Source organism: Nannospalax galili, unplaced genomic scaffold, assembly GCF_000622305.1.
Source record: "Nannospalax galili isolate Female #2095 unplaced genomic scaffold, S.galili_v1.0 scaffold281, whole genome shotgun sequence".
Classification (NCBI taxonomy): domain Eukaryota; kingdom Metazoa; phylum Chordata; class Mammalia; order Rodentia; family Spalacidae; genus Nannospalax; species Nannospalax galili.
The window spans coordinates 5,532,608-5,556,005 of record NW_008349068.1 but is presented as its reverse complement, the minus strand read 5'-3'; the positions used below and the strand labels follow the sequence as shown (position 1 = coordinate 5,556,005).

Sequence of the window (23,398 nt, the reverse complement as noted above, 5' to 3'; positions counted from 1 at the left end):
CTTTTTAGTAGATTTAAAATTAGTAGATTTAGTAGGTTCAGTCAAAAGCTATTGACCAATTTTGTTTGAATATGTATATACATACATAAAGCAAACTAAGTTAGCTTTTAAAGGAGGCAATTTATTGAAACATGTTCGAATAGTTAAAAATATGCTTGAATTATCTATAGTAGCATCCAATTTGATGCTCTTGACAGAAACATTTGTTTGCAAGTTCTTTTAAGCAAACATTTTTACAAGTGTTTTCTATTTATTGGCTGAATGAAAAATGATTTCTTAGGAAAACATTAATAAAAGGTTTGGGTAGTTGGGACTATGCAAACACAAAAGCACTAGTTTAGCAAAGTGAAGTCACAGTTACTCTACCCTTGCAAACATTCTAAGTCATGTGCCCAAGGTCACAAAGAGAACTGAGGTCAGCATTTTAGTTAAAGAACAGCCTCTTTACTGTTCATTCAGGGACTTTTCATCTACCATTCCCTCAATGAATTTACAGTGACATTGAGATTATAGAAGTGATTTTTCTTTTCAAATTAGGAATCAACTGTTTCCTTGGGTGTAAAGATGATATTTATCGATTAACTCCCTGGGTCATGGGATTAACAAACAGATTTAGAAAATAAATATTGGTTACAGTTGATGGTGTTTGGCACTACAATTGGAAGCACTATGTGTATGAAATGCTAGTGTGTTATTTCAGGATAATTAGTTGGCTTTGAATTGCCATGCAGTACTATGTATTTATTTAGTGTTGATTTTACTCAGCCCATATTACCTAAGACAAATTACTTTGTCTCATTTAATTTTGATTTCTTTGTAATGTAATAATGCTAGTAACAGGTCCTAAATGAGTTGTTGTCAGAATTTAGTGACATAACGCACATAAAGAGCCCAGCATAATGTCTGCCCTTTAGTAAGTACTAAGTAAATATCAGCTGCTTATTTTTTATTGTTGGTCTTGTCTTAGGAGTTATAAGAGCTATATTTTGCCAGGTGTGGTTGCTTGTGCCTTTAATCTCAACCCTTGGGAGGCAGATCTCTGAGTTCAAGGTCAGCTTCGTCTAACATAGTGAGTTCCGGGGCAACATAGTGAGACCCTGTCTCAGAAAAACAGAAAGATGGGGCTGGAGAGATGGCTCAGTGATTGGGAACGCTGACTGTTCTTACAGAGGATCCGGGTTCAGTTCCCAGTACCCATGTGGCAGCTAACAACCATCCATAACTCCAGTTCCAGGGGATCTGATGCCCTGTTCTGACCTCCACATATTGCACACAACATGGGTGCATTTACATACATGTAGACAATACACTCATACACATAAAATAAAAAAATAATAAATAAAATATTTTTAAAAAGCAGAAGGTAAACAAAACAAACCCAAAATGAAATCAAGCTCTATTATTATTATTAATTATTATTATTTTACCATCTATTAAACACACCATTCCATGTAGCACACCATTCTACCTTTACCATGAGTTCACCCATATTGAAAGGTACAGTGCTGGGCAGCCATCACTGATGATGGACAGCTATTTAAGTATCAGGTGTCATCTACTTATCATCCTAATGTCAGATCAAATCAATTAAATATTAGTCAGAGCCCTAGAATTTAATACAATGCAGAATTGGGTTTTGGTTTTTTGTTTATTTGTTTGGTTGGGTTTTTTTGAGACAGAGTTTCATGTACCCCAGGCTGGCCTCAAGCTCATTGTGTATTTTTTCTTTTTGAGACAGGGTCTCCCTGTAGCCCCACCTGGCCTGGAACTTGCTATGTAGACCAGGCTGACCTCGAACTCACAGAGATCCGCCTGCCTTTGCCTCCTTAGGGTTGGGATCAAAGGCGTGTGCTACCATGTCCGGCTACAATTATTTTTACTAACATTTCCTCTGCCTTAAATATAGAGGGTTTTCTGACCTCGATGCTGTGCATAGTTAAATAGCCGAGATTTATTCTGTTATTTTGTCTTATTTTTGCTTGTCTTTGATGTCAGAGAGAATGTTTTGTCTGTTTTTGCCTGCTTTGTTTGCTTCCTGATTAAACTTGTGAGAGGTTGATTGGCCAAGGTCACTGTCATAGATTAAAGCCAGAAAGGAGAAAGGGGGGTTCATGGATGCAACTTGTCACCATTGAGTATGTCTGTCATTTGAAACAGACAAAGACTCATGTACATTTTTTCTCTTAAGTGCCCATAGGAAAGGTTTTATACATATGTGCTCACCCATAAGCTGGTAGTTTGCTTTATTTTTTAATTTAACTTTTTTTTTTTTTGAGACAGGGTCTTCTTATAGCACCAACTGGCCTAGAACTCACTATGTAGGCTGGCTTCCATCTCACAGACATCTACCTGCCTCTTCCTCTAGAGTGCTGGGATTAAAGGCATGCACCACCATGCCTGGTGGCTTAAAAGCTTTTTAGTTACATTTTATTATCTATTTATTTATTTATTTATTTATTTATTTATTTATTTTGTGTGTGTGTGTGTGTGTGTGTGCGCGTTGCTGTCAGAGGATAGCTTGTGGAAGTCAGTTCTCTCCTTCCATCATGTGGGACCCAGGGGACCTCAGGATTGGCATTGGCACCAGCTTTACCTGCTGAGCCATTTGAGCAATCCTTAGCCATTGTTTTGAAGATTAAAGCTGTAAGTAGTCTCTTTCCTACTAATCATCTGCAGTAACCTAAGAAGTTAATGTCAACAAGAAGCCAATATGTTTCTCATGATATCCTGGCCACATAGCAACAGCCTTCTTTTTGGATAGGAATGTTTCTGTGGGTCAGAAAGCCTTGAATAGTTTGTGAAGAAAGTCTTTGCAGCCTTCCCTCTATATGTTAGTTTGTATAGGGCTCAGGTTTTGCAGAGAATGCAGCTGTTATTGCAGGATGAGAGTTTCATTCCAGGAGCAGTCTTATTTCCAGATTAGGTGTGATAGGGTCTGTTTGTTGGTTTCTTTGGTCTTCTGTTTCCTTCTGAAGGTAGCTCTGTGTCCATATCATTGTCATTTAATGGTGTGCTGTCACTTGAGACTCTGCTCCTGATTCCTAACAATACTTTACTTGTGTTCCATGTACCTTTTTTATACCTCTGTTAAAGACACTTTTTCGTATTTGCGTTTGTGTCTTGTTTTCTACCAACTATTAAGTGCTTCAAGGTAGAATCTGTGTTTTATGACTTTACCATCTAAAGTATTGTTTGTTACTCGATCCATAGTTTTAGAGAACTTTCCTACACATTATCTGTACTTGTGCTTCTCAATTATAAGCTAGACAGGGACTGACATTGGCAGGATTGCTGTCTTACAGAGGACAGCCCCGAGGCCTAGCATCAGCTTAACTTTCTGGATGCCATTCAGTTTAGAAAACAGCCTTAGAACAAGAGCTTTTTAGTGGGGTCCAAAATTTGTGTTTTGCCCATTGCCACACTAAACAAGCTGGGTGGCTCAGGGCTTGATTCAGTTTGCTTCTTATTTATGGTCCTATCATGGTGCCTATGAGATTTAAGGTGATTTAAAAGGTTGAATTTGGGTGGCCCACGGGACTCAGTAATTGGACAGGGATTTCAGGAACTTCTGTATCTTCCCTAGGGGACCTTCAGCTGATGAGTCATTTGGGTCTCTCTTTCATCACAGTTGAAATAGTCCTATTACTTTACTCACCTTTCTCTTTTGAGATTGCTACAGGTATTTATTAAAAAGCTCATCAAGTACTTTATAAACCATAGTCTAAACCGTGCATGTGCAAAATGAGTATTGTCTGCAAAACCATGTAATTTTCCCCACAGGTGAACTAATTTTGAGGCATTATATGAGAAACGTGAAGGAAACTCCAGCTGGTTTTGGGTTGGGAAACAGCCCCCCACCCCATTTTCTGTTTCAGAAGAGTCTACATAGTTCTGTGAGCTGATGATAATCTTTCACTCTGAAGCCACTTCCTTGGCCCTTCTGGGGTACTTTGCATGTTTGGGACTCACCATACCTCCTCCTGTTGTGGTCTCTGTCACACATTCAGCCCTTGCCAGCCAGCTTGGCACCTGTGGTCCCTAGATGCATCTAGCCAGTTTTCCCTGTTGTAGCTAGGGGCTGACTCTGGCAATGTGTGTTTTGGCTCTTTGTGGGTGCTGGGGATTGAACCTCTGGCCTAGCACATGTTAGGCAAGTGTTCTACCATTGAGCTACATTTTCTTTTACTTTTTACTTTGAGGCAGGACTCAGTAAGTTGGAAGTTACTATCTACCTGCCTTAATCTCTGAACTAGGTAGGAGTACAGGCTTGTATCCCTAGGGATAGACTGACATCTGGTTTCTCTGGCAGAAGTTTTCTTCACCTAAGTCTCAGGATGAAGGTGATTAGAATTATTCATTTATTTGATTTTTTTAATCACCATTCCCTGCCATGGAAGGAGAGTGAGATGGGAAAAATCAAGTCTGTAGTATTAGACATTTACAGAACCAAAACTTGTTTGACTGTTTAGTTTCTAAGAGCAGGAAATATTAGAACTCTGGTGGTCTTATGAAAATGGGCTTTCTAGTCTAGTGGTTGACATAGGAGTAATAATGTTGCTACCTTTGGTAGCAAAGCAATCAGATTTGAAGTGTCATGATTATGTTTAGCTTGGTTTCTGGGAAAACATCTTGGAGCATCAAATATCTCAAGATTTTCGCAGGTAGAAAATGATAGACAAGTGTAGAGATTAACTGAAAAATGTTTTCAATTGATTGCTGGAGGTGTTTCAGAGAGGACATTTCATTATGGGCATTAGCAAGGGCTCGAGCTCTAAGTCACTGGAAAAGAAGCCAAGTTGCTGATGTTGTGGGGTGGAGGTATGTGTAAAAATATTCATAAGGTCTGCAAGGTGCTTTTGTTTCTATAAAAGGCCTTAGTGAGTTCTTTGCTACCTGACATTTGCTGCATTTCAATGGCTAGGAAGCTAAAGATAAAATTTAAAAGCTTGAATCATTATGACATTTTAGAAAGTAAGACAGATTTTACTAAAGTAAGCTTATAAAGAAAAACATAAAGAAAAAAAACTTTTGCCAGGAAAGTACACACACACACACACACACACACACACACACACACATTTGTAGGTGTCAGTGCCTTGAAAACCTACTCTGTTTATTCATTCAGCAAGTATTTCCTGAGCACCCATTGGGTTCTACCTATAGTTTTAGGCCCAGTGAGTGCTGTAAATGTAGAATTGTGCAGAATTGCTATTCTCAGGTGCTTTAAGTCCAGTCCAGCTATGTGACCTTAGTCCAGTGACTTGGTATTACTGATCCTCAGTGTCCTCATCTTCAAAATGAGTGCTCTAGCACCCACATTATACATTGTGAGGCTTAGAAACATGAAACATTATATAACATACCTAACATAAAATAAATTTATAAGTAAATTATACTCCTCCTCATCATCATCTAAGAAAGAACATGCAGCTTGCAATATGTGCTGTAGGAGAGGTACCAAAGGCATATATTATCTTTGGCAGTTTAAAAAAAGAGTCATTTAGGTTCAGGGGTCAAAGAAAGCTTGCAGAGGAGGTGGCACATGAGTGAAGTTTGAAGAGGGGATAGAATTTTAATGGGTAGAAGTGGGCAGAGGGTGGCTAAATGATAATTGTCAGGAAAAACTTGGAGTTTGAAAAGCAGTGCTACTTTTGTTTAGAAAAGTGTGTACAGAAGGGAAGTGAACAATTGGATAGGCAAGCTGAGCCAGAGTTACAGAAGGCCTGGAATGTCAGTTTAAGAGTTTAATATTCTCAACAGGGACTTATTGAAGGAGTCACTGCTGTTTTCCCATTGCCTAGAACAGTGCTTAGTCCATAGTAGACACTGTGCTGACTAAACAGCTGAGTGTGATTTTTAGATTCATTGAACATAGTTTTGCCATGAACTAGGCTAGGTAGAAATGACCTACACAAAGTCAGGTCTGACACTGGAATGAAGGCAGAAATTAGAAATTATAAGCATGATTAAATTGATTAAAGATAAGCTTGTAGCTGCAGTTAGTGGACACAGTTTAGGTAGTACCTGCATTTGATGAGGAGACCAGTGGAAGATGGAGACCAAGACTGTGTAGGTAAAAATAAGAGGAAAACCTTAGAGTGTATTAGTTACCTTTCTCATTGCTGTGACCAAGTATCAATAAGCAACATAGGAAGGAAGGGTTTATTTTAGTTCATGGTTTGAGGGTACAGTGCATCATGGTGGAAAGCCACGACAGCAGGAGTGTAAGACGGCTGGTCACATTGCATCTGCATCAGGAAGCAGAGAGATGACTCTGGCATTCCACTTACTTTCTCCTTTTTATTCAGTTCAGTACTCAGCATATAGGATGGTGCTACCCTCATGGGTCTTCCCACCTCTCCATAAATGCCCTCACAGACACACCAAGAGGTCTGTCTCCTAGATGATTCTAAATCTAATCAAATTGACAATCAAGATGAACCAGTCCAGGGACTGGTGAGATGGCTCATTAGGTAAGGGTGATAACCTGAATTCAAATCCTATGCAAGTATGCAAGCTCAAACCAGACAAAATCCCAGCATAGACACGGCAAAGTGGGTAAGAAACCCTGACCCAACCTAAGGAACTTTTGGCAGTTGATGACTGCTTGGAGGGGAAAAGACTGTCTTATAAGGACGGGACTCTTGGTGGGCCCAGAGGATGGATCTGCACTGAAGGACATTCGGGGATACAAGTCAGACTCTACAGACCATGTTATGTATATGAGAGTACACTAAATTGGGCGAGGGGCACAGGGGGTGGGGTGTGGATAGGGGAAGGAATTTAAATACCATCAAACTGTATTATATGAAAATTTTTAATTAAAAAAATAAAATTGAAAAAAAAATTAAATGACCTGAATTCGATTCCTAGAACCCACAAGATTGAAGAAGAGAATGGACTCCCGTGAATTTCCTCTCACCTCCATATATATGCTATAGTGGCATGCACACACACACACACACACACACACACAACTATAACAATTAACTACACTGGCAAATCCTGGGCAAAGCTTCTAAAGGGAGCTGATTAACACTGTCAAGAAGGGTTAGGACTTTGAAAAATAGTGGCAGCTATATAATGAGGAGGCTACTATTTAACTGTACAAGTGTTCTAGGAAATACAGCCTTGTGCCAGGTTGTAAAGAATAAATAGACAACCCTCTCTTCCACTTTTCTTCCTTCCCCTTCTGTTTTCTGTTCTACTTTATTAGTATTGTTATTCACTTTTGGAGCATATATTCGAAGACACAGTAGTGCCCAAACTGTGTATGTATAGTCCTGATTCTAGTTGAACGTGGGACAAAAACCACCCTTAACTCTTTTTTTCGTTGGTTTGTTTTGTTTTGTGACAGTCTCCCTTGTAACCTCAGCTGGAACTCACTATGTAGACCAGGCTTGCCTTGATATCCCAGAGATCCACTTGCCTCTGCCTCCCAAGTGCTAGGATTAAAGGTGTGTGCCACCATAACTGGCAATCCTTAACTATTATTTTGCTTTCTCTGAGTTATGATTTCATAACTGATTTTTATTTTCTTATTTCATATCTGTCAGCATATTCCAGAATTTCTATGAGACTTTATTTCCTTAAGAACTGGAGAAAACACCATGCAGATTATTTGTATGAACTGATTGCTCATCTCACAGCATAGCAGTAGTCTCTTTCTGGAGTCTGCAGACAATGAGGCCACTTAATGTTCACTCCAAGTCTATGAAAATGGGGTTCATCTGTGCTCCTGAAAGTTGGAGAGCCTTGGACCACTGCCACCGCCACCTGCATGCCGGTGCTTTATCAGCAGGTTACTTTTCTTTATGACAAGGCTGCATAAAAAGCATCCTACATCATGCATCCGAAAGCCCATTTTGCTAGAGTCAGGCCTTGTTCTCGTGGTTCCATTACATTGTGTAATTCAAAAAATTCCCACTCAACCTCAGCTTTAACCAAAGTGACATGCATGCAAGAGTCACGAGTGTTGACGGTCCTTGTGATCACCTTAGTTCTCATTTTGGCAAAAGGACCGACAGAAACAAGTTACCCGAGGTATCTCTTGTCAGTGTAGTTTTCTTCCCAGTCCAGCAGTTTCTAAAACTGAATGGCCTCAGGTACCTTCAGCACTTACTGCATTCTGATGACAAGCCATTTGGAGGAAGTTAATGCCTTTGACATACAGCTCAGGAGAACAGGCATCGTTCTCTGTGTGGGCCAGCCTAGTATTACTCATAAGTATACTCATACCCACTTCCACCTCCCTATGGAAGACTGCCGTATTCAGCCTGCTAATTAGTCTTGCCTAATGAGCATGTAAACAGCAGATTTCCTTGTTAGAAAATAGCAATACACTGATTCTCCATCCTGTTGCATCTTCATACATGCATGGGATTCTTTGATTTAAGCTCTTGATTGCCACATTGAATAATGGACCTCAATTATTCTTCCTATATTAAATAAGAGAAACACATTTTATAGGAAGGGCATTCTATATAAATGTAAGACAAAATAACTATAAATCACTGAGTTTGGGAGAAAAGTAGTACTAAGTAGTTGGTTGCTGATTTTGCCTTTGTTAAGCTGATGAGTGTTTCCAGGGAGCGATCAAGAGCATGTGTGGTTGGGAAGAGGCAAGGTACAGTGGAAGGCTCCATAATTATATAGCATTGTTAAAAGCATGCTGGAACAGCTACCTAGTGAATGATCCACATGCAAAGCAATTGGATATTAGCAACTTTATTGGCTCAGGTAGCTGAGTAAGGCATTCAGAGGTTAAATAGTTTGCCAGAGGCCACCCAACAAGTGTGTGGTTGAGCCAGATTTAGAACACAGTTCTAATTAGCTCCTGACTTCCAGCTTTGTGCTGAGGTTCACCACACTGCACCCACACATTGGAGTTCACTTTGTCAGAGGAGGGAACACTTTATATTTTGACCTGTCTGCATATGTTACTGTTGTTTTTTTTTTTTATTAGTTAATTCAAAATCAAATGAAGCAAGCTAGTAAGAGTCATTCAGTTATAGACATTAAATCCTACTCAAGGGCAGTAGAGTATGTGAAAAAGTTGAAATTCCAAAGAGAGTAAGACTAGAAAATGGAGCCCAAAAAGATGAAAATGAAGAGATTGTATGGGAGGGTAAGGAAGATATTGTGGCTGCCGCCAAATACCCCAGAGCTTACAGTGGGATCTTGAGAGACTGGCTGATTTATTTCAGCACAGTGAAGCAAACCAAAGGTGTTGGGTAAAAAGGAGAGATTCCCCAGCTTGAACAGCAGCATGGGGAGTCAAACAGCAAGGTGGTATGTGTGAGGTAGATAGGACACGAAGGGCCATGAATGTCATACAAAGAGAAATAACACATTCATCTAAAATGTGTCTATGTAGTATGTATGCATGTCAGAGAGAGAAAGAGAGAGCGAGCAAAAGAGAGAGAACCATATGTGCTTGAGATACCCTAGTGAGCAAAATGATCATAAATTTGTGGACTTCTCAAGATTTGAGGGGGGGAAGGCGGGGGGAGAAACACTAATATTAAATAAATAAGAAAATTAAATGATATATTAGAAGATGGCAAATGCTTTGGGGAAAAAATAGGGTACGTCAAGCCAGGCAGAGATGGCTCAACGGTTAAGAGCACTGACTGCTCTTGCAGAGGATCTGGGTTTAATTCTCAGCTAACAACTGCCCATAACTCCAGTTCCAGGGGAATCCAGTGCCCTCTTCTGACCTCCACTGGCAATATATGACATGGGTACACTTATATACATGCAGGCAATACACCATACACACATAAAAAAAAATGCAAACATGTACGCCATGTTGATAGTATGTACTCTTTTATATGATATGATGACAATGGCACTTCCATCCTGTGAGTGTCCTCAAAACACGTAGCTCTGGTTTAACCATGAGGAAAACCTTTTTTTAAAATTTGTTTTTATATTTATTTATTTGGTCTTTTTGAGGCAGAGTCTCCCTGTAGCCCCAGCTGTCCTGGAACTCACTATGTAGACCAGGCTGGCCTTGAACTCAGAGATTTGCCTGCCTTTGCCTCCTAAGTGCTGGGATTAGAGGCATGTGCCACCACACCTGGCTATTTTTATTTTTATTTTATGTGTATGCATGTATTGCCTGCATGTAGGTAAGTGCACCCATGTCGTGCAATGCCCATGGAGGTCAGAAGAGGCTGTTGGATCCCCTGGGACTGGAGTTACTGACAGTTGTTAGTTGCCATATGGGTGCTGGGACTCGAGCCCTGGGTCTTCTGCAAGAACAACCAGTGTTCTTAACCACTGAGCCATCTCTCCAGCCCCCTATTTTTATTTTTTTATGTATGATTGTTTTGCCTACATTTATGTAAGTGCACCCATGTCATGCAATGCCTATGGAGGCCAGAAGAGGGTATCGGATCCCCTGGAAATGGAGTTACAAGAGGTTGTTAGCTACCATGTGGTGCTGGGAACCAAACTGGCATCTTCTGTAAGAGTAGCCAGTGCTCTTAACCACTGAGCTGTCTCTCCAGCCCTGGAAATTTTTTTTTTTTTTTTTTTTAGCTCACATGAAGAGGCTCAGGTGATTGCTTAGTTGGTAAAGTGCTTGTTGTGTAAGCAGGAGGACCCAAGTTTGGATCCCTGGTTCCATGTAAAAAGCTGGTGTGGCTACATGGCTATAACCCTAGCACTGGGGTGGGGACTGGGTGGAGACAGGTGGACTCCTGGAACTCATTGACTGGGCAGCCTAGCTAATCATGGAACTCCAGGTTCAGTAAGAGACCCTGTCTCAAGAGAGTAAGATGAAGAGCAATCGAGGAAAAACACCTGACCTTGACCTCTGGCCTCAGTATGCACACACACTCACACACACACACACACACACACGTGTATGTGCACTCACACATGCATGAACACATACAGACATGTACATATACCACACATACATAAAACTAATCACACATGAGGGGCATTCAATACATACCTGACCAGTACTCCTCACAGCTATCAAGGTCATCAAAATTTGAGAGTTGGTGACAGTCAAATGTCATGTGGCATGTTGAATTTGAGAGTTGGTGATAGTCAAATGTCATGTGGTATGTTGAATAGGATCCTAGAACAGAAAAAGGACCTGAGGAGAAAAGTGAGGAAATAGGAATAAAGTATGACTTTATTTAATAATGTATCAGTGTTGGTTCATATATTATTACAAAGATGCCATACAGGATATTACATAGAAGAAAATGTGGGGACTATCTGTGCTATCTTTGTAATATTTCTGTAGATCTAAAATTTTTCTAAAATGAAAAGTTTATTTCCAGATCAAACAAAACAAAGAAGCAAAGTAAGGGGGTACCAAGAACCCAGGCCAGACATGTGTGTCATAATTTTAAATGGTATAGTCAGGATAGGTTGGACTGAGAAGGCAACATGAATAGTCACAGTCACTTAAAGACAGAGTTTAAGGTAGGCATAGTTGTACACATCTGTAATCCAAGTACTTGGGAGGCTGAAGATGGAGTATCACAAGTTCTGGGTCAGCCTGGGCTACATAGTGAGAAGAGAGAGAAAGTTGGCCATGTTGTAATCTGGCGAAACAGCTGAGGCAAAGACTCTGAGGTGAGAACATTCAGCATGTTTGGGAAACAGCATAAACAAGCATTTGGGACCTCTTTATCTCTCTGGGCCTCAGTGTCATCTTCTGTGAATGATTGGCAGTGAAAAGATGGTTTTGAAAGTTGCTTCCTTGTCTAACAGTCTATGGTTTGGGACCATGTGGGTCAGAAGTGTCCTACAAGCCAGTAGAATTGGCCATCAGTGGATATGTGCTTCTAATCACCCTACCAGTTACCCAAGCAGAGAGCACAAAAAGCATATTCCTAGACATTTTGTTAAATCAGGAAATAAGTAACCACCTTGAAGGTATTTACTCTCTCTAGCATGATTTAAAGACTGCATCTTCAACATTTGTAAAGCCCTGTATTTGATCCCTAGTAAGTAAGCACTGATGCATGTATATACACACAGTCACTGTCACTTGACAAGAGAAGTAACCACAGAGTTCCTATATATCCCTGATGCACCAAAAAGTTTTGGATCTGAGGGTGTTGCTTGTCCAGCATGTTTAAAATCCCAGGTTTGATCCCCAGCACCACACAAAATCAAGGAGGTGGAGGCCAGAGAATCAGGAGTCCACGATAAGCTTTGGCTCCTGAGTGAGTTTGAGGTCAGCCTGGGCTACATGAGCCCCTGACTCAAAATAAATAAATAGATATATGAAATAAATGTTTGTATATACTAGTTTAACTTACATATGTTAATTAATATATTTTGGTGTTATTTAAATGCAATTTAATAACCTAAAAACTAAAATATTGACTAGCCATAAAGTTTTTGAAAATAAAGTATGTCCATCTATTTTTGAAGTAATTTATAATGGTATTCTTAGTTGCCAGTTTTATCTACTTATAAGCAGTAAAGAGGGAATTCAAAGCATTGCCTAATTTCATTTTTTTATTTTTACTGAAGATACACAGGTATGTGTATGTGACTGCTGGATACTTGAAATGTGGTTAGTGTGATTGAGGAACTTTAGTTTTATGGGATTTAAGCAGCCACATATAGCCGTTGTTCACTGTATTGAACTATATTAGTCAAGATCTGCTCTAATTAGACCTAACACGGAAGTCTAGCACTTCCCAGAGAGTGGATTAGTGCGTATGTAGGAGTCTTCCTGCCCAGGTTGAGCTCTGAGGTTTGGTACCTGAAGTCCAGAGAGAGGAAAGGATGAACTGAATCTACCTCAACTCTGCCATGGCTTATAGGCTTGTAGACTTTCCCCTGAAACTCTGCCATAGGTTCATAAACCGCTGTCCCCTAGTCCCCAGGCTAGACTACTCTGAGGCCAGTCCTGAAGCCAGGGACTTTGGCATTTGAAACCTTTTTCCAGGAAGATGGGAGAATTTTGAGAGTCAGAGTCATCGTTAGGCTTTATCTAATATAACCCCAGAAAACACAACACAGTACTGCTAGCATTCAGGTTTAGTCAAAGAACAGAGCCTCCTTCTCCACTTGCCCCTCCGTACCTTTACACCCAGCAGACCATGAGTGATTTTAAGGGTGTAAAAACATTCATGACTTTCAGATTGATTACAATTTAGGTCTAGCCACAGAATTGCTAGTGTCTTTGCTTACTATTTTAGGTCAACAGATCAGAAATTTTTGCCAGGGCAGTCTTTTCATAACTCTCTCAAAGGCTTCTCTGTGTGAACAAAAGCTGTTGGCCTTATTTCCCTTATCACGTGCTCCACCCTGCTCTGTTTAAGTTTTCATACAAAGCAGTGAGTATTCCTGACAATGGAAGGTCTGTATAGGTGTTGTTCCCCTTGTGCATGGCTGCTGTAGAAGAGGTGTAAAATGGGGAAAATGATTGAGCAGGCTGTGTACTTCAGAGTACAATGGACCACATGCCAATGTTGTCCTGTTTGTTTCCTTCCAGGAAATCAAGGATTGGCACTGCATTGCTTTGACAAATACTGCCTGATGTCTTCACTAAGGTCTTTCTGAAGAGTGAGCTCAAGGCAACATCTTGTGTTTGGCCTCTCTACTCAACCAAATGAAGGTTCCTTCCATTTGTTTCCCTAGCTATATTGCTCTACCACCTCTCTGTTAGCTAAGTATTCATGAAACTCTTTCCTGAACCAGCATAGAAAGCTTAGGCCACTTGAACCCTGTGTCATGGAAGCCTTGGAAGTAGATGATATCAGCCCCGCCTTAGAGGTCACTGAGGATTTCTTTAGTACTTTTGATAGCAAGCTAGAAAAGGCAGTCCAGCAAGCAGAGGTCTATGGGGTTCAGGAAGTCCCTGAACTGGTGGGGCATGAGGTACTCAGTAACATAACAGACAATGGTGCTTTGAGAAACGTTGCTACCCTGGGCAAGGGGGCCATGGTTTGGGACCACTGTAAGAGCAGGCTTTTAGAAACCAAAGCTCAAAATGTCTTCCCTGCCAAAGAACAGCTTATGGTTCAGAGAGGCACAGCCCCAGATAACCTTTCCTGGATGGAACAAAAGGAAGCGTCAACCTTTCATTTTTTCAACATCTGTCAGCGCCGGAGGGACAGACCTCGTTCTGTGAATGACTTATTGGATGAGACCACTACTTTCAAGCCAGGTCACGCTAGATCAAGGTCAGATATTACCCATGTGGACTGGAGAGTTGTTCTCAACACCATACCTTTGCAGCAGCAGCAGCCATCTCTTCAAGGCCCTCACTTTGCCAGACAGTCTTTTCTGTTGCCCTCACCAAGTAAGGTCAGAGATGCTCAAGGAAATACAGGTATGTTTTTATTTCTGACTTCCTAGTGAACAGTTGTTGTCTTTTTCTTTGTCTCCCTCACATCTGCCTACTTCCCAATGTCCACACCTGACTTTGTCTTCTTCCATACTTTGGTGCTTTCCCTTGCCTCTAATCAGCTATCTTTTTATCTTCTGAAGGGGTATTTAGTGAAATGACAACTTATCTTGTATGTTAGAATATTCTTCCACTTAATGTAACATTTCCCTCTGAACGTTATGTGTTTATTCCTTGCTTATTCATATCAGGAGATGTTTATTGGATCACACCTTGGGCTTAATTAACTTTGTTCTCTGGTGGATTTCAGATGTGTGAAGAAACACACTGATCTGTAAAACTTTTCACCTAGCTAAAGAGATTAGACACCAACGAAGGTTCAAGATGTTACTCAGTAATGGGAGACAGTAGATGGTCAATTGGAATGTTTGTCTTTATATATTAAGTGAGTGGCAGTAAGTCTGAGGACAGAGGAAAGAGAAGGCATAGTAGACTGGGCTGGTTAGAAAGAGCTTGCAACGGGCCACGAAATGAATGGACCTTTGAAGACACGAAGAAGTCATGAAAGGCCACAGTCAAGATTGTAGTGTGAACAAAGGTGAGAAGGGGCTAGGGGTGTAGCTCAATTGTAGAATACTTGCTTAGCATGCACAAGGCCCTGGGTCCAATCTCCAGCACCACAGGTTTGGAAGAAGAGGGGCAGGGGTGAGGAGATGGGCAGCAGAGGAGAGGAAGAAGATCTTTGTTAGTAGAGGGAAAGAACCCATAGCCCTTGGACAAGATGATAGGACCTCCTATACAGGACTATGAGTTTCATTTTCCCTCATAGTTTATACATACATGTGTGCATCTGTGTGTGTTAAACTTATGTACTAAACATTCTATTCTGTGCCACCTTTCTGTTTATCCTAGCACTTTCCTGCAAGATAACATCATTTTTGATGATTATCAATTTTTATTATTGATTCTTCAATCACTGTGCTCAATTCTTAATTTAAATGGCTTCTCAGGTCAGGTGTGGTGGTGCATACCTTTAATCCCAGCACTCGGGAGACAGAGGCAGGCAGAACAAAGTCCAGCCTGATCTATGTAGTGAGTTTCAGGTCAGCTAGGGCTACAGGAAGCTCCTGTCTCAATGAATAATAATAATAATAATAATAATAATTATTATTATTATTAACATTGTGCATGGAAAAGATGTGTCGACAAACAGCATGAGTAACCCAGTCCTACTTTGGGTAACATTTATTTATTTTCTTTTGTGTGTGTGTGTGTGTGTGTGTGTATGTGTGTGTCTTATTATTTTTTAAAAGTTTGGCAGTGCTAAGGACTGACTCCAGGGCCTTGGCACGCTAGGCAAACACTCTACCACAGAACACCTCTGTCTTTACTCTCTCTTTTTTTTAATTTTAAATAATTTATTGAGAATTTCATACAGGCATAGAAGCATATAAGGTGTTTTGATTAAAACCATGCCCACTCCCTCCCCTCCAACTCCTCCCATATCTCCCCATCACTTTTTTCTCATAACTTCATGTACTCTTTCTTCTTTTTTTTTTTATGGGGCTTTTTGCTTCTCTAACATTCCCTCCTCTGAAGAGGTAACCCTAAAATCTTTTAAGGATTAGATAAGAGCTCCCAAATACTTTCGACATTTTTGGCCTTTGGAATGGAGTATGTTGCTAAGAGGCCCAAGGACATTTTGACTTTTAGCCAAAAAACTGGCTACTTTTCTTTGAGGTCTTTTTACCCTAACTGCCTAGCCAATTCCTACCTCCTATTCTTATCACACCATCCTCTGAAGAGGTTACCCAACTTGCGGATAGGGAATTGGGATGCAGACTGTCCTTACTCTCTTACACACTTACTGCTGTTTTTGAATTAGCATCTATCTCTGTCCTTGCTTAGTTGTCAACTGATGTATTTACCACTTGTGCTGGATAGCTTTAGTGTCAACTTGACACACCTGGATTGAGGGAGCCTCAATTGGGGAATTGCCTCCATTGGACTGGCCTGTGGTCATGTTTATGGGGCATTTTCTTGATTGTTGAGTGATGTGGGAGGGCCCAGCCCACTGTGGGTGGTGCCACCCCTGGGCAGGTGGGCCTGTGTTGGGTAAGAGAGCAAGCTGAGCAGGGGCCAGGGGAGCAAGCTAGTAAGCAGCATTCCTCCATGGCCTGTGCTCCAGCTCCTGCTTCCAGGTTCCTGCCCTGAGTTCCTACCTTGGGCTCCCTGATGAACTGCAACCTGGGAGATGTAAGCTGAATAAGCCCTTTCCTTCCCAAGTTGGTATTTGTCAAAGTGTTTTGTCACAGCAATGGAGAACAAACTAGGACACCACTTTAATAAATAAGGTTAATTTATAAGTGTAACTAAGGCAAGAATATAGTTTGGTATATAGATTTTAAAAATGCAAAGCTTCCACATATAATACAAAGTCATCTTTTAAAAAAATTCGTTTTTTCCCTGTTCATATTCACAACTTGTCATCCCCTATCTTTTCTTTTGACTCTTAATCTTTGATAACAGCTAGCTAGGTATAGACCATAGGAACAAAAGAAAAGAGACATTGTAAAGCAAGGGTGTGGTGACTGATTAGATATTAGGGGGACAGACATGTTGCTGTGACCATAGTCCTGGTAGAATTGATAGCTTTTCGTTTGATCTGTTACATTTCATGTACAAATAGGTAAACTATTTATTTAGCAAATAACCCCAGTATATTTTCTGTTTCTTAGAATTTACATGGAATTTTGTCATAAGCCACCTTAACCATTTGTAAATTCTTGGCATAATCCAGATGAAAAGGATGCCATATTTATGTTTTTTTTCCTATTCTGATTGTATATTCAGGAACTGACATTCTTTAACTCTCTAAAACCCTCATCTTTTCCCTTGAGTATTTGACAATCCAGGATTGTTATTCTTTATTTCTCAATTTTTTAAAACAGTTAAATATTAATTATAGTGAAATCTGAGTAGTGATTTTGAAAAGTAAATTATAACATGTGGCCTTACAGGTATTGATATATTATATCCTAGTCACTGTTTGGGCATCCCAATAGGAATAGGAAAATTTGGGCAAAAGCCATGGCAGGTTTCTCACACCTTTTCTCTCCAGGAAGCTCTGGAGAGCAGGCAAGGTGTGTCATGTTTTGGTTTTTTGTTCTTTGTTTTTCTCACTAGGTGAAGAGCAAGGGTACGCAGTGGCCACAGTTATTAGGCTGGGCGTAGAGAAGCATCTAGACGTGGTTGATCACGCAGCCTGATAATTGTAATTCTCACCTGGATACATGCAGAGAATGGAAGTGAACTGACCCCATAGTTTGGAAGCAGAAACCAGCCACTCTATCCCTGGGGTCAGGGTGCTCCTTCAGGGCTAGTTCCCAGTGACAGAGCCGCTCAGAGCACAGCAGACACAGAGATAGCAGTAAGGTACAAACTGACCTTTAGGAGTTTGCTGCATCTTCCGACTGTCCTATTAGAAGTTTGTGAATGCATTCTGGAGATTATTGCTTCAGCACAGGCAGTCCAAAGCTGACTCCTTGAGAAGGAAAGTTGGCCAAGCTACTGAGTAAAGGGTAATCCAAGGGATCCAGGCCCATAAGGTATGACTTGAATCCAATCTAATTACGACAATGTGCATTATCTAAAAATGACTGGTTAATAATGTCAAAGGGTTAGGTCACAAAGTGATAAAAAGGAATAGATCTTAGGGCAGAGTGGAGCAGTTACTCTAAAGAACCTCAAGTAAGTAGGTGGTAGAGACCAAAGCTTCCCTACGAGCAATTATTTTGACGTCCTCATGTCTGCTGCACCCTGAGCATCTGCATCACTCTAAGGCTTTGACTCTACCATCACAACATCTGACTTCTAGTCCTAACACTAATCTTAATCCTACAAAGGTATGCTGTTATCTAGTGTAGACTAGTGTTTATACTTAATGCTCCTCCTCTCTGTGTCACTGTCATGCTGTTCATCAAGGAACTTTGAGGGTGCATTCATAGGTGCCAAGAAATTCCTCAGAGCATAAAGTAGAGGTGTGGTGGCACACACCTTTAATCTCAGCACTCACTTTAATCCCAGGCAGAGGCAGGGAGATCTCTGTGAGATCCAGGCCAGCCTGGTCTACATAGTGAGTTCAGGCCAACAGGGAGACCCTGTCTCAACCAAAAACAAAACAAAACAAAAAACCATAAAACAAAGAAAACCAAAAGAGAAGATAGAGTTCTGACATCACAGATACAATTGTTTGAACTAACCCTGACTCATGGCTGTATGGGAACTAATTACTACATTCAGATCAGTAATTGTAGATCATGACAGAAACATTAGGTATGGTTGAAATTTTTTAACAATAAAAGATTTCTGGGCAACTTATAGCTCTACTTCTGGATGAACTGCAGTGATAATTTTAAAACTTAAAAAATGTAAAGAAATCTTTTGTATTCACTGTAGAGCTCTGAAACTCAGCAAACTGCCAGAATGGAACTTCCCTTTTCTCCCTGCCTGTGTTCACATTTTCATCTGCTTGGCAAGGGCAGTGGTCAGCTGGGCTTTTGTTTCCATAGATTCCACTCTCTGGTGACCTGGTACTGGTCCTAGGCTTATATTTTCTTGTTCTGAGTACTTTAGGAGAAGGTCTCAAGCAGAGATTTTCTTTAAGGCTGGGAAAACCACAGCAGTGCAGCTCCTTTATCCCAGGCTTTATGCTACTGTTTCAGTCCCCCCCCCCCACCTTTCACTTTTAAAAAAGACAGATTTGGGACTTACACTAAAATGACTGCTTTTTCAATAATGATGTTTCTCAAAGCTCTAGAGCCAGTTGAGATGGGAATATTCCTGTGGGCTTAGAATAAGTGAGGTCACCAGGACACTGTCTCTTGCTGAATTTATGATTCACCCTTCAACAGATTAGTCAGTACAAAGAAGTTGCTAAATAGGTCAGAGAAAGTTGATTTTGTATGGTCATATAGCTTCCACTGGTTAAATGATTCCATGTTGGCCTATGGCAGCTGTTTGGAGACCCAGTGCATTTCATTGATGGGCTGCATTTCGATTCCTAACATTTCTTTAAGGGAACTGTGAACATGAGTGTTTGATATTCTTTGTGGGTGTTCTCTTAATGTATTTTATCTCTTTTGACTGGGAAAACTGTGCTTATTAATTTTTTTAAACTGCTAGAGTTGTCTTTCTAAAACACAAATCTTTTTGTGCTACTCTGTTTTTAAAAATGAACCATGGTTCACCATTACTTGTAAAGTCAAGTGTAAACTTGATAAAGCATTCAGGTGTCTTCCCAACTGTGTTTCCTGTGCCTTCTCTGCTGAGCCTTTTTGTCATTTTTTAATGGGCCATGTGCTTTTAGGTTTCTGGGCTTTTGCCTGTACTATGTCTTCATCCAGAAAACTCTCCTTGTCTTTTTCACTTTCCATAAACCCTTCATTACCTTTGAAGGACTAATTCAAATACCACATCTTCCTCGAGACTTTTACTGATTTTTTTCCCCCTCAATCTCTTCCTTTTTCCCCAGTACATTTTGTTCTGTTGTATATTACAGTTAAGTGCTTATCTGTCCATTTCTCACCCTATATCAGAAGCCCTTTGAAGATGTGAACCACATTGTAGAAAACTTTGTACTATACCAAGAATGAGCATATGGGGGGTTGAATTCTTTTGTACATGCACACATGTGTATGTGTATGTACGTGCATGTGTGTGTGTGTGTGTGTGTGTGTGTGTGTATAGGCCAATGATCCACAACAGGAGTCTTCCTCTATGACTTTCGACTTTAGTTTTTGAAATAGGGTATGCACTGCCACATCTGGCTTTTTACACAGGTGCTAGGGATTGAAGGTAAATCCTCCTGCTTGCATGGCAAACACTTTACTGACTGAGTTATCTCCTTGGCTCCTGAAGTTTATGTATTAGTGTTTACAAAATCAGGACAGACTAGCTATGTTTTTTCCCTCCAAAATGGAAATGACTTATGTATCCCTTCTAATTTTACCTGTGTCACATTGAATGAAATTTGTTATTAGTACTTTCAGTAAGAGCTGTCATTTAATGACAGTTAATTATATACCCAGCCCTCTGCTAAGAAGTGTTTGCTCATTATCTTATTTAATATAGTAGTTAAACATAACGGCTGATATTGTTCTGATTCTACAAATGAGGAAACTGAAACTTAGAGAGTTGAATCAACCCACAGCCATGTGAGTGAGGCTGGGATTCCAATCAGACCTAACCCCACAGAGGGCACTGCTCTATTACATTACCTCTCAACCCCAAGGATGTTTAGAACTCACTCCCTCTACCATAAATAAAACAGTTTGATCTAGATTGGAAGTCTGGACGTTAGAGTTCTACTCTCAGCTTGCCCACTTCCTAATGTAATCCTGGCCAAGTCATTTCTGTTCCTGGAACCTCTTTGCAAATCTTAGATCAGAACATTTTCAGAAGTCAATAAAAAAGAGTCTGTAAGGCCATTAACATCCTTTTTTTTTTCTTTTTTTTCATCAGCCTAACAAATAGCTATTGAACACTTGGTGAGTGTCAAACACTATATACAACACCTGGAAGCCCAGAGATGAGTGGCCCCAGGATATTAAGGACCCAGGGGCATCCTAATAAGGGCTCTGTTATCCTCAGTATATTGGTGATATCTCTTTCCTCCACTCATTGGTACCACATGGCCACAGAAGCCCCAAGGCTCATTTTCTTATACGTCAACAACAAAAGTCAGAAAAGGGAGCCAGGCAACTCTTCTGGGCCTTTTTCCCAGAGGCACTCAGTAGTGCCCCACTACCAGAATTAGGTGGCATGCCCAATTCTAAGGCAATTCCTGGTGAAGGAAAATAGAAGTATTGTGTGTAAGTTTAAACAAATTATGACTTTCACAGATCAGGGGAGAAGCCATCTCCCCTGAGCATCTTGCCACCATACCTGAACAAAATTGGGGTATGCTGGTAAAGCACTTGACGTGTTTTCCTTAGCTGGAGCTGAGATAGAATTATAGAATTTCTTATGGCTCTAAGTTTCTGTGATTCTCTAACTTGTATAAAGATACAGTGATAGAGCCAGGCGTGGTGGCGCACACCTTTAATCCCAGCATTTGGGAGGCAGAGGCAGGTGGATCTCTGTGAGTTCAAGGCCAGTCTGGTCTACATAGTGAGTTCCAGGCCAGCTGGGGCTTCAGGGAGACCCTGTCTCAAAAAGACCAAAAAACCAACCAAACAAATAAAAAACAAAGATACAGTTACAGGATGCCACTTACCTTAAAATCTAAGTAAGGGAGATTCTTTTATGTTTAATTTCTTTAGATTATAGAAAAGAGCAAAAACTCATCATTGCATATAATAACCTTGAGAGTTCATGTTTGGAATTGTTTACTAGGTTAAAAAATTAGATTTGTGAGGACTGGAGAGATGGCTCAGCAGTTAAGAGCACTGGCTGCTCTTACAGAGGACCTGGGTTTGGTTTCCAGCACCCACATGGCAGTTAACAATCGTCTATCACACCAGTTGCAGGGGTACACGATACCTTCTTCTGGCCTTCTCAGGCATTGCATGACATGGGTAAACTTACATACATGCCGGCAAATACTGCTACACATGATACAAAATAAATAAATGAATCATTTTTTTAATCTTTTTTGAGACAGGGTCTCCCTGTAGCCCCAGCTGGCCTGGAACTCACTTTGTAGACCAGGCTGGCCTTGAACTCACAGAGACCCACCCACCTCTGGCTCCCAAGTGCTGGGATTAAAGGCATATGCCACCATGCCCAGCAAATAAATAATTTTTTAAATTGTGTTTGTGATCTAGTCAAGTTCACATTGGAGGATGACCAGGACTGAACTGACTATAATCACTATTGCCCACAGCAGAAAATTTAAAAAGATCCTTGCATTAGCATATCTAGCTAGTATTTCTACCAGAGACTGTCTTTTCCTCTAGGTTTATGAAGGGGAAATGAATTAGATTCCCTCTTTATCCATAAAGTTCTCCAGTGTAACTATAAAGAGAATACTGTTTGACCCTGGCTCCTTTCTGACGGGATGTGTTTATTAGCATTTGTCTGTGGGTTAATGTCTCTGTATTATTCTGCACAGAACTAAGAAGCTATGGAGCATATTGAAATGGTTCCCACAGAATCATTTTCTTCATATGCTTTGCTGCAGACATTTGGGCAGCCCACAATTAGTGTGATCTTAGTTTCACTTCTCTCTTGGGCCTGAATGAAGAGAATAAAGATCTAAAATTAGTTCAAAGTGTTTTTCCTAGTTTTTGCCTTGAACATGATTGAAAATTATACCATGAAACAAATAGGGACTTTGCAGCTGTGTTTTATGAACTGAAAACGCAAAGAAAAGAGATCTAGCATGTGATCTAGCATGCTGAAGAGGTCTTCAGTGAGGAAAGAGCATTTCATCTGAGCTTTGAGGCCTGTCTCCAGAGCCATAGTGGTGAAATACAGCATATGTGTGGGATGGCCAGGAAGTGCAACCTGCTACAGGAGAGTAAGGAGCTCAGGCTATAGAGGATATTCAGGCCAGACAAACTTAATGTACTGTGTTTCCAACATCTTCCAGAACACTCAGAAATGTCTTGAAAGTAAAGATTAGTACTTTACAAGAAGTCTGAAGGTTGGCAGGCATGAAGGATGGTGATAGGGTAGCAGGGACCCTTCTTTCTAGTAGCCTTATGTGCCTATGGAAGGGGCTTTCAACTAGAATAGCGCTCTTGGCTTCTATTTGCATGGTTCACCCCTGGGAAGAAGTGACCTCTTGGCAAGTTTAGGAGAGGAACCAGGTAACAGCCTCTCTCATGAGAAATACTAATTCTGCTTTTGGTTCATTGTTCCAGATATCCTCCTGCATGCCAACAGCCTTTTGTGTGCTGTCCCCCAGGAGGCAAGGCCTGGGGCTATCTAGGGCTGCTTATAATTTGGGTAAATTGATATAATCCCAGGATTGCAATTGCTACACCTCTAAGCTGCATCCTCCAACCAGCTGATCCATCCTTCCTTCCTTCCTTCCTTCCTTCCTTCCTTCCTTCCTTC

At 40.7% G+C, this 23,398-nt stretch overlaps 1 protein-coding gene across 5 annotated transcripts in view; it reads left to right on the top strand.

Moving 5' to 3' along the window:
- The window catches only part of Plekhm3 (pleckstrin homology domain containing M3), a 188,329-nt gene that overhangs the window by 12,398 nt on the left and 152,533 nt on the right, over window positions 1-23,398 (top strand). For all 5 annotated transcript variants that reach the window (XM_008846201.3, XM_008846202.3, XM_029569899.1 and 2 more), the window contains exon 2: window positions 13,481-14,320. In XM_008846201.3, the coding sequence (XP_008844423.1) occupies window positions 13,720-14,320 (601 nt within the window). In that variant the 5' untranslated portion in view covers window positions 13,481-13,719. The remainder of the gene's footprint in view (window positions 1-13,480; window positions 14,321-23,398) is intronic.